The following is a 12,568-nucleotide window of genomic DNA, read 5'->3' on the forward strand; positions in this document are numbered from 1 at the left end:
GTTGGTAATTTTTTATTGGTTTTATTCAGTGACTTTTAAAAGAGAAAAACTTATTAGGTTATTGTATTAAACTTTGTGATGCTTTACTTACAGTTCGGACTTCTTAATGTACAATATATTTGATTTTTTATTCTTTTAATGACTAAATCGTTTACTGACCACTGACTTTAAAATGTCAAAAAGTTTGACAATTTTTTTTTCTACTTTTAAATGAACGAACAATGCTAATTGATGATTATTTTGCGTTATTGATCTGAGATTCTGTCGGCAAGTGATTTAAAAACTTCAAAAACCGGCAAAATAGCAAGAGACTTATAATTGTAATGGACTTTATTTAAATTTATTATGCAATTGTTCTGCTAGTTTGATACGATTTTTGTCTGGGACTTTTTAATCCAGGCATTTGTAAAGAATGAATTCAACAGTACTTTATTGTTACAGCTTATATGAAAAAACGCTCAATTTGCTGATTTTTTTATACATTGTGTTATTGATCTGAGACTGGCCAGTGATTTAAAATTGACAAAAAACTGGCAACTAGCCAAAAGACCGTTCGACTAATGACCTTTTAATTAGAATTAAAAAATCAATTTATTTTACTACAAAATCTTCTAAGATGGAGCCGAATTCAAATATAGATTTTAACCGCTTATCGATTTTAAACATCAGCAAATAGATCAGTCTTTAACTTAAATATTGAAATACTGGGAAGTAAGATATTTTAAAATGCTAAAGTAGCAACTTATTACTTTAAGTATTTAAGAACTTATTTTTTTAGTTTGAATATTTTAACTTATTTACATTAAAATTTTAGGACTCGGAAGAGGAGGCTCAAGACACAAAAGTTTGTGCAAAATAATAAATGTTAAATGTGTTTTTTGTACTTGTAATTTGAGTATTTCGTGTAAAAAGTCAAATAGCAATATTTGAACTGTAAAAACACAACGTTAATTACTAATACAAATATTAAATGATAAAAAATTGCAAAAAAACATTTTTAAGTGAACAACCTTTTAACTCAATAACCTTACTTAGAGATATTTTTTAATGCAGAAAAATGTACATAAAGCAATAAAACTCATTACTGTCGGTTAATGCAATAAAAATTAAACTTACCAAACTAAACGTAGTTTATATGCTGTGCTTATATGTAAATTCTACTTTATAAACTTACGTTTTCGCTTTTTTGTGGTTTTTTACGGCATGCTTGGTTGTGAACATTATTGCTAAACACGACTTGAGAATTTTTTGATTTTTTTTTGTAAAGTAAACTTTGTAATAACAAACTTTAATAAACTAGGCAGCACTAAAATTAACCGGCAATATGACAGAGGAAGAAAAGAATGAGATAGAAAAAGTTAAAAATTTAGTAAGTATATTTTTTTATAAATTAGAAAAAATGCAAAAAAACCAAGAATTTGTTTTACATCTATGACAATTTGTACTTTAACAGCACTTATATGGTATACTGAATTGTGTTATGTTTTTCGGTTTTTGTGGTTTAAAATTCTGTCCATTTCTGTATATTAACATTTCTTTTTATGTAAAAGTAATTTTTCAAAGTAAATGTAGCATGAATGTTCGTGAAAAAAAAAACAGACCATTAAATTGTAATTTAATAGTTTGGATATTTTAAACGGTAAATTTAAAATTTTCATGACATTTACTAATAGTTTAAAGTAGTATTTTTTCGTCATGATTTAGTAGATCATATTATTTGATAACAGAAAGAATTTTGTCCTCTAATGGGCCAAATAACCTTATTGTGGCAGGGCACATTATTTTCTACGTGTACTTGGAAGGTTAAATGTTTTTTATTTTAGAATAAAATAAATTATTTTAAAAATCAAATGATAACAATAATCTATAAAAGTATACATAATTTCTCATGTGGTCTTTGAAAATATATCTTCAAATTGATTAGTTTTTGTTTCAAAACATTTAATCTTTTTACAGGCCACAATATTTTCCTACATACTGAAAAGTACTATCTCACTAACCACACTCATCCTAGTTGTATTCATACTGGCCTACCATGCAAGAGAAATTCAGGTTTGTTTTTATTTTTAATATATAATCATAATATTTTTTTTGATATTCAAAATAGTCTACTGTTAAGTCAATTTTTTTAAATTATAAAGTCTTAAAAAAAAGAAGAAAAAGACGTAAAAAATTTATGTAACATAATTTAGTTATACTATTGTTTACTAAAGTCAAATACTAAGCTTTTTGTTTACATTACTTCATGCAACAAATTGTTTACTTCACTAGTATAAGTAGTTAAATAGATGTAATCGCAGTAGTTCTAGTTAGTAAAGTTCAATTGTCAAAAACAAATTGTCGAAGATATGTGTCAACTACTATATACACTTCGTAGCAACTACCTTAATAAACAAAAAACAATTATAGTTTACTAATTTTAGTTTATTATTATGAAAATAATCGAACTCTAGTAGTAATAAATAGAAAAGTAAAGTAAATAATAATAAAACGTAAAAGCAATTCTTAAATTTTACTACCCTTGATAAACACATCGTTACATTCATTTTGGTAGTATACTGAAAAAAAAGTTTACAATACGCAACTATAAATGAATAAATATATATACATATATATATATATGTATTTGTAAACTATAAGTTGAAGTATATATGTTTGTTTACCCGTTAGCCACTTATTGATTATTTTCCACACAAAACTTCGTTCTAACGGCTGTCTGCTTCTAATGCGCACAGGTCACGCATAATGCTTTATATTTTTTATATAATACTAATAATTTTTATTGGGATAATCTTTGAGTTCCAACTCTAGTCTTCCAATGCCTATCATTTTTTTGTAAAACTTTTACTTTAAAAGTTGTTTTGATTGTTTTAGTTCAAGTCTGCTTGGATTGACTTTAAACAAAAGTAAAATAAAGTTAAAAGATTAAGATGAACCGATAGTGTCTTATTTAAATTACTTTAGTTTAAGTTCTATAATGCTTAATAGTCATTTGTGTATCTAACTGGGATTATTTTTAAAAGCTTGGTAGTTAAAAGAAACTAGAACCGCGGTTGAGTTTCGTTTGAAACAACGCTTTAGTATTATTTTTATTTGGATTATCTATTGAGTCTAGTCTATAAGCCGTCGCAAGTTAAACCTTATAATTCCTTTAAATGACTGGAATGCTTTAAACTAAGAGATTAAAATAAATAAAGAGAAATATTTTATTCTGGCATTTCGTTTCTATATTGATTTAGTCGTTCTTTTTTGTTTGTTATTTTGGGTTTCTTTATTGCAATGGTTAATATTTTTGAAGATATTTAAATGCATTTTGCAATATATATTATGTAATATATGTTATATGGCTTGAATATGTTGTATATTACAACTTTTTAACTTAACTTTGCAAAGAAATTATTTCTTACCCAATATGACGCGTCTTTGAAATTAAAAGATTTAAACTAAAATTTAAGTTTTTCAGCCACCGAATAAAAAAAAAATGTTTGAATTTTTGATGGATGCTTTTTCCTTTATTTTTTTGATTTAAAACGAAAATGTTTTGATTTATTTTTTGATTATGAGTTTCAGTTCTGTTCAGGTTATAGTAAATTATCAGAAAAATTTAAAATATTAAAGTCGTCTGAAAAGTTTCTGTTTCAAACTCATTTTTTAAAAGCTAGCATTTTATTTTTTTAGTCATTGCCCTATTTCTAGTACTTCTAATATTTCTGACTTTTGTATGCTTCTGAAATGGAATGATCAGATATTTCAAAATTTAGAGATTAAAATCAACCGTATAATTTTCTGCCTCCCAACAAATTTATCTTTTTGTTCAAAGGGCAATTTCGACCGATAGCTTGCATTTAAAACGATTTAAATTGGTAAATTGGAATTCTTCGTTTCGATTTTATTTCCAATCTGCAATTAAATTGCAGCAGTAATTTGCAAAGTTTTAAATTGTTTTATTTCTCTTTAGTTAACCTTTTAATCAACGTTGCTTCTCATACAATTTTTGTAAACTTCTATGATAAAAGCTTTATTTTTTTTTAGTTTCTTATTACGTTTACATGACACAATAGATAGCCTTATAAATCTGAACTGTTTTGGTTGGCTTATTAAATCATATAAGCTTATAAATTCTACCTACAGATTACAATTTCAACTTATGTGTTTTAGATTTCAAGTTTATAAGTTCTTTTAAACAAGCATGGTTTGTTAATAAAACTAGTTTTTTTTTGCTTTTCTTAAACCAACAAAGGCCTGTTTTGTTGTTATAAGACTTTATATTTCAAGTTTTAAGTCTTTTTTGAAGTAGAGAGAAACAAATTGTTTCACAAACAAACAATTTGCGCCTACTTTAAAGCTTACGTGGTGTTTTTACAGCTTTTAGGTCAATTTTACAAAAAAAAATATTTCAATTAAATTTCAAAACTCACTGCGAAACGACGCAAGCTTCTACCTTCTCGTGTTACGTCACAATGCTTTGAAGCAGCCGTTGCTGAACGTTCAACGCACAGCGCGCTGAAATATCGATTTTGCGTAAGAATTTCGCGAGGCGAGAGAGAAATCAAAAGCACGTGAGCTCTGAAGTTTGTGTATTAAGCATAGAAATCTACACATTAGACTAAAATTTCATCTTCAAAAAAATTAATATATTTTGTGTATTCAGCATTGAAATCTACACATTAGACTGAAATTTCAATGTGTTTTGTATAAGGAAAAAGTGAAACTTCTAGTGTTTTTGTATTTTAGCATAAAATGTCAATATAGTTTCCAAAAAAGAATTAAGTTTTAATGTATTGTGTACCAAGTAGAAAAAAAAATATATTTTTTATAATAGAATAGAAATCTACACATTAGACTGAAATTTCAATGTGGATAAAGAAAAAGTGAAATTTCTAGTGTTTTTGTATTTTAGCATAACATGTCAATACTTTTTTCAAAAAAGAATTAAGTTTTAATGTATTGTGTACCAACTAAAAAAAAAATATATTTTTTATATTAGAATAGAAATTTACACATTAGAACGAAATTTCAATGTGTTTTGTATAAGGAAAAAGTGAAACTTCTAGTGTTTTTGTATTTTAGCCTAAAATATCAGTATAGTTTCCAAAAAAGAACCAAGTTTTAAATGTATTGTATACCAATTACAGAAATTTTAATACATTTTGTATGCCAGTGTAGAATTTTACAAACGTTTTGTGTGTCGGCATTCAGCACAGTAAATAATATTTTGTATACTAGACTGAAATTTCATTGTGTTTGGTTAACTATCCTTAAATATCACTTAAGTTTCCACACCCAAATTTAAACTTTTAGTGTATTTTGTGCATTTAAACTTTATATATAAACTGAGACATTTATTCATAATAAATATTCATACAATAATGTGGTCTTTTGTTCTGTTTAGTATGTCACGTTGACATACTACTGAATTTTGTGTTTTAGACTGAAAATTCAACGTATTTTGCAGACCAAGTTAATATTTGCAATCAAATTTTTACACCAAAATTTGAACTTTTAGTGTGTTTTGTATACCAGCTTGGAGTGCAAACTCTGTTTTGTAAATCAAAAAATGAACTTTTCAGTATAAACTAACTTGGAATTTTGATAATAAAGATTTGTGCGTACCTGGCCTAATACAAAATGCCATCTGCTTTTTGCTTGTTTTCACATTAAGTTGAGTACTGACAGTGTTCTGTATATCAGCCTGAGACTCAATGAAACTTTTTTACCAAAACGTGAACTTTTAGTGTACTTTTTATTTGAGCCTGAAATTTCTATGTGTTTTGTATACAATTTGCAACATCAAAAGAGTTCCTGTACAAAAGCTTACACTTTTCTGACAAAACTAGGTTAGAATTTTGAGTATCGATGCTTTTGTGTTTTATTAAGTCTGCTTATAATTAGTTGTTGACTTTGAACAGAAAATATTCTAGTTAAAAGAGAAAAAACGAGTTACAAAAACAATTGTAACTGTTTCTATAACTACTTTAGCTTGATTTTGAGTTTTGTTAGTTTAGAAAAAAAGTTTTAAACTTTTGTTTTACACTTATTAATAACTATTTATTTAGAAAAAGCAATGAATTTTTACACATAGTACTTATAAATAAGAATAAATTATTGTTAAAAATAGTTATAAAAACGAGTTACAAAAACTGTTGTAACTGTTTATATAACTATTTTAGCTCGACTTAATTTTTTTAAATTTTTTGTATTATTCTTGTTAGCAATTATTTATTTAGAAAAAAAAAAGAATATTTACATATAATACTTATAAATATGAGGAAAATTGTTAAAAAAACTTTAAAACAAATAAACAATTATATAAAGATTTTTTTTTCAAAACAACTTTTTAAATGTTTTTGTTAATAAATTTTTGATACCTTGAACACTCAATGAAAAGTTATTTAATAGTTTGTAGTTTATCATATACTTCATCATTTTTTAAATAATGGACATTATTTTTTTGGTTGTCTAGGAAAAAAAATGTTTTAGGCCTTAGTTTTGTTATATTTAGTTTTCAGATCAACATTTTTAATAAAGTTTTTATACCAAAGTGTAAGTTTTTAGCGTATTTTGTACACATCAGCTTGAATTATCAGCTTGTATTAAGTACGTATAAAAGTGAAATTCTCAGTCCAAACTAGTTTAAAATTTTGAGAATGAAAATCACTGCATTTCCGGCCTATATGAAATGTCATATGTTTTTTTTTGTTTTTGTTTGTTAATTCTGCCTATGATCATGAGTTTAACTTTGTAAATTCTGGTCCTTAGAGAAAAACGTTGTCTGGTTATAAGTGAAAATTCGAGTTACAAAAGTAATTAAAGCTATTTATAGCTACAATGTTATGAATGCTTGACTGTGGTTTTTGTTTTTGGTTTTTGACATATTTTTTAGTTTTTGTTATCAAAATGATATTAACAAAATGTTTAATTTCAAGAGAAAACCCTTGTTTTACATTTTGTCCACTTAAAGTAGTTTATTTCAAACTGATTTCAAAGTTACTGTCACTTAATTTCTTTTTTTTTATCTATAAAAAAACGTTTGTTCATTGTTATTCATTATTTATAGGTCTATGACTGACAATATTATTTTAACTGTTTATGATTGACAATACTGAAAGACGCCAAGATATAGTTCCAAATACTTGATTTATTTCATGCTATTTCACGAGTATATTAGAATAATAAAATAAAACAAAAAATAACTTTTACACATAAGAAAACAGCCAATTTTTATATTTACAAAAAACCTTAATTATTGAAAAAAAGCCCAAATTAAATATATATCATGTTATACTTTTCAAATGGCAACATATACCCTGAAAAATAATAACGTTTTGTTTCTACATACAATTATTTCTGACTTAGTTTATTTCACTTTTTCATTATTTACATTTTTTTTCACAACTCTATAGTCGAAAACAAGTTTGTAGCCTTCTGTAATGGTATAAATAAATAAGTATTTATACTATATAGTATTTATACAATAGTATAAACAAGTTTACATCGTGTTATACTTTTCAAATGAAAATATCTACCCTATATAATACTGTTTTTACATACAGCTATTTTGACCGATTGTTTTAGTTTTTCAGTATTAATTTTTCCTTCACAACTTACTAGTTGAAAACAAATTCATAGCCCTCTACAATGGTAAAACACTTACTGTATATTTATTTTGAAAGATTTATATTGACACTTTTTCATTATTCCAGCTGTTCATGATAGACAACGGGGCGGAGGACTGGAGGATTGCCATGGACACGGAGAGGGTCATGTACATAATCCTGGAGTTGCTGGTCTGCAGCATTCACCCCATACCCGGGTACCACACCTGGGAGTGGCGGGCGAGACAGGTAAATTCCCCTTTTATGAAACTATTCAGTAGCAAGACAGGTAAATTCCCCTTTTTTGAAACTATTCAGTAGTATATGTGCATAATATATGAGTCATTGATGTGTTTATTTAAAATATACCAGGACAAGATAAATTAAATACATTTTTAGTTTTGTTTCGTAATACTGAGCTAAAAGTAGTTTCATTTGAAGTTTTTGTTTCTATAGTCAAGGTTAAAAAGTATTAATAAGTCTTGCAATGGGTATTTATTACCATTTGAATGAATCATAGAAAAAAGAACGAATGACAGTTTTTATTCCTACTAGAAATTTCAAATGTTTTTGGGTATTTTTAAGAATTTGCACAAGTGTAAAACTTCTGTCAATTTAGTTTTTATGTAAAGTTTTTTAATCATTTAGAATTACTATTTCGTTTAACCATTTTATGAAAACAAACGCTCAAAAACACTTATAAATTTTTTTATCTTTCAAAATAAAAACTACAACTAATAATAGTTTTTCATAGAGGCTAAAATTACTTAGTAAATCCAAAACTAATACTTAAATAAAATTAAAAAAAAAGCTGCGTTTGTAACTGAATGGAATTGAAAGATAGTTTAATTACTATTTGGTTTTATTTGTTTTCTTAGATAATATACAAGTGTTTATTCTTTATGTAGTAAGTAAGTGGTAAGCAGTTGTGAAAATTTATCAAAAGTTTAGTTAAAAAAACTAATAGTTCTAACACATAGTTTTAAAGCAACTTTTAATATGTGGCTATAGTTTAATTTAAAATGTTTGTTAAAACTTATAAATTGTTATAAATAGCATTACAGAAAATTAAAACTTTTTTTTGAACACTCTTTTTGCAACTTTTCGAATTTTATTTTAAGATAAATCTTCTTAACATTTTTCAACAACTCTTGCAATTTACTATACACTATATTCTAAAACTCAATAGTTTTACAAAACTAAAACAAACAAACAGTTTGATTCATTAAACATTTTTCTTGAACATTTAATGCTGTGAAGAACTAAAGCGAAAATGTTGCTTCTGAGTTCATTTTTATTAGTTTGACGTTTTGTAATTACTTTGACGCTGAGAAATGGATTCAGAATGTTTCTGTTTAATCTTTATATTTTTCTTTAACGAATTGTATATACTTTAAATTGGCTTATATTTTTTAACTTTTACAATTTTTGCTGTTAAAAACATGAAAAACAGTTTTTTTATAAGAAAGTTTAAATTTTTATGTTTTTTCCCCATATTACTATTTAAGCACAAACTTTTTTATTCTATACATAAAATGTTTTTTTTTCTTCAAAAAACATTTTCCACTTATTTCAAATTGCCGTGCTTTTGTTCCCGTTTTCTTTCTAGCATTTGCTCACTTTGTGTTTTGAAATAAATTATTCATCACAAGCATTTCAGTGCGGAAAAGATCTGATAACATCACCGCTGTTTTATCTGCCTTTTATTTCTTTTTGCGTTTGAAATTAATTTTCGAAAGTAAAAATATAAATAAAAATGCTTAGACAGTAATCGTATTATAAACTCATTACCCTACTTTCATGTATTTTAAATTTAATTTTTTTTTGAAAAATATTCTCCAAAGATAAAAACCTGAGTTTCGAGATGATAATCAACTTGAAAACATTTTCATTTCGTGTTTGGAATTCAAAATGATATTTTAAATTTCTTTTTACTTTTAGTTTGTGTTAACCTTGTTTAGTAAAAGTTAATTCAATTGTACTGCTATTTTATCAGCTTGTTTTTTTTTTGTTTGAAACTTATTAACAGTTAAAAGATGAGTTTGAAAGTAAAATTTTTTTTTTGAAAAATTATGATTGCGCACCTATATCTGTTTCAAACTTATTTTTGTTTGAAATTTTAAAAGTTATCTGCAACTTCTCAAATGTATACTGACTTGTTTTGATATTAAAAACTGATGAATGCTGAATTAACTTTTATCCGCTATAAATTTATTTCTTAAATAAATAATATTGAATTTAATAACAACTTAAAAGTTATTCTGTCAACATTAAACTACAAACAACTTTATCTCCTTTAAATTTCTTTGTGCTTTATTTGTTTTCTAAAGTTAGAAAATTAATAAAACTAGAGGGTAGTTTTGAAACATACTTGGCTAATTTTTTAATATTTTAAAGGGGTATAAAGGCAAATATATATTTAAAAAGTCTGTTATCTGAAGTAAACTAAGAAAATAATGCTTACCACATTTATTTTCTAATTTTCTAAATGTCTGTGAATTTGAAGTTATTTTTTCGAACTGGTATAAAAAATGACCTATTTACTTTTAAAAGTTGATCATTACAATATTTACATTTTTTAAAACTAACATACTAAAATGTGGTTTAAAAGTTTATTCCAGAATTTTTTTTTTTTTCAGAAAATAAGTTTCAGAAATCCAACAGTAATGTTTTCAGTAGTTTTACTTTGTATATTCTGAACTTAATTTTTCTATAAGTTAAAATACTTTTTAGTTGAAATTGCTGAAATGTTAATTATAATTCAAATTAAAATAAACTTCATTATTTTAAAACCAATTTTAAAAAGCATTGTTTATTTTTTACACTTCAAATTACTCTAAAACAAAATCTAAAGCTGTTTTTTAAACGTTAACTGCAATTTACACTTATAAAACATATATATATAATTTTTCACTCTACAGAATATTTACCAAAAGTTTAAAATGTTTACTTTATAGTCCAACTTTTAAAACGTTTCCATGATCCCACGTAGAAGTATCACACTGTTTGTTTATCTATTCTAACTTTGGTTGATTTTAAAATTTGTTGATAAAAAAACTAAAGTGTTTTAGAAAGGTCAAATTTGTTTTTGTTAAAAAGCAATTTCAAAAACGTACTTAAACTGTTTTGTTTGTCTTATCTTCAGCTTTAAAGCTTTAAAAAAGCACTTAAAGCGACAATGATATAAATCAATAAGACTGAAAAAATAAAAGCAGTTATAATAAAAGTCATTTCAGACAGATAAACTTTTTAAATTCAATTTTAATAATTGTTTTGATCTAGACTAGACAAAGCATTTTTTTTACACTATTTAGACACTTTCTTAAGGGGCTTTTTATTTTTTATGTAACTACTTAATAGACAGAAAATTTGGTTTTTATGTTTTTAAAATTTGTTTTGAAATGACTTTAACTTAACTTGAATTATATAGAATCTATTATGGACTTCTTAAACATTTATAAATTAAACTTTTAGAATTTGTTTTGATATAATATGCGTTAATTCTTACGCAAAAGATATAAACTGTAATTTTATAAATACTTGTTATTTTAAAAGCTTTCATTTAAATAAAAACGAAACTTAGATTAGTTGTTAGTGTTATAAACATTAGTATGGTCAATACTTGAAAAAAAAAACGTTAATTTTAACAAAGCATTATAAAGGATTAATTATTACTTTCTTACTTTTTTGTAACCTATAACTATTTACTGGATACAAAAAAGGAAGACTTATTGTAAAAATAGAATCATGCTATAATACAATCTAGACAAATGTATAAATATTATTTGTAGTAAAAGTACTTAAAAAAAGCTATATATTCTAATAAAATTGTTGTTTACATTTATTTTTCATTTTGAACCTTCTAAATATTTTTAGAAAAGCAGTTGGTTAAAAAATATTTTTGTTTTAATTTTTTTAATAGAAAACTATTTTTTTTCAAGCCATAATCTTACACTAAAATAGTCAAGCTTAATGATACGGCATATTTGCATAAAAAATTAAAATAAAACCAAGTTCTCAGTAAAGAATCTTATTTAGCAAGTAGTTTGTTTTATAATAATTTCAATCATGTAGTAGTATACTTTTAAATATTGCAATTACATATAAAGTTTTCACACTATTGTAGCTATCAAATTTTTAAAAATAGTGTTGTAATAAAAAAATATTTTACTGTATTTATATATAAATTCATTTCTTGCTTGTTGCCAGTAGTTATTGATATATAATTTTTGAATTAAAATTTTCACTGTAGAATTTAAAGTTATCAAGTAAAGAAAAATAGCGAAATTTGGTAACAACTTTACTTATTTAATTTTTACTTTAAAATAAGTATGTACTACTTTTTAGAAGACTTCTCTAAGCTAAAATGTTCGTAAGTTTCTCGAAAAAACTTGTTTATGTGGTTAAATAGCAGTTTAGTAGTAGCAATTAAGCCATTACTTATAAAAGTTTACATTAAAATTAAAGTGAATTAACTAAATTAATAAACTTAACCGCAGTAATTACCAAAATCCAAAATTTTTGCTGCAACTTATTTGCACTTAACAGTTTATTCAACTGACTAAATTAAATTTTGGTAGTAGTATTTGAAAAATAAAAGTATTGTGAACTAAAACAGCTTTTTTATCAGTTTTGAAAGTAGTTTAGGTAAAACTAATAAACAACCTTTAAACAAAACACAGTAAAACTGTTACTGAACTATTTAACCATCGCTCAGAATTTCTTTAACCACAGACAAAACTTAGTCGATTAAACCCATTTTAAGCTGCTTATTACTTCAACTTTTACTCAGAAAGGCGGTTTAAAGCTCTTATGTATTTGTAGCCAAAGGTAACATGTATTTTTGTCTATCATGGCTAAAAAACGAATAAAGAATAATAGTTGCGAAAACAAAGTAAGTACTAAAAGTCAGGCAACTCAAAAGATACCAACGTACGATATTGAAATTTTTAATCATCGCTTAGATTTTTCAT

At 25.0% G+C, this 12,568-nt stretch overlaps 1 protein-coding gene across 4 annotated transcripts in view; it reads left to right on the top strand.

The window, feature by feature from the left end:
* Nucleotides 1–12,568, top strand: part of LOC145837865 (uncharacterized) — a 38,047-nt gene that overhangs the window by 10,365 nt on the left and 15,114 nt on the right. For 2 of the 4 annotated variants that reach the window (XM_082945330.1, XM_082945331.1), the window contains exons 4-8: nucleotides 815–844; nucleotides 1,301–1,369; nucleotides 1,728–1,802; nucleotides 1,957–2,052; nucleotides 7,704–7,844. In XM_082945330.1, coding sequence (XP_082801456.1) covers nucleotides 815–844; nucleotides 1,301–1,369; nucleotides 1,728–1,802; nucleotides 1,957–2,052; nucleotides 7,704–7,844 — 411 coding nt within the window. The remainder of the gene's footprint in view (nucleotides 1–814; nucleotides 845–1,300; nucleotides 1,370–1,727; nucleotides 1,803–1,956; nucleotides 2,053–7,703; nucleotides 7,845–12,568) is intronic. The other 2 variants (XM_082945334.1, XM_082945333.1) reach the window with 2 other exon arrangements.

The sequence above is a fragment of the Thalia democratica genome, chromosome 6 (assembly GCF_965202585.1).
Source record: "Thalia democratica chromosome 6, ktThaDemo2.hap1.1, whole genome shotgun sequence".
In the NCBI taxonomy this organism is placed as follows: domain Eukaryota; kingdom Metazoa; phylum Chordata; class Thaliacea; order Salpida; family Salpidae; genus Thalia; species Thalia democratica.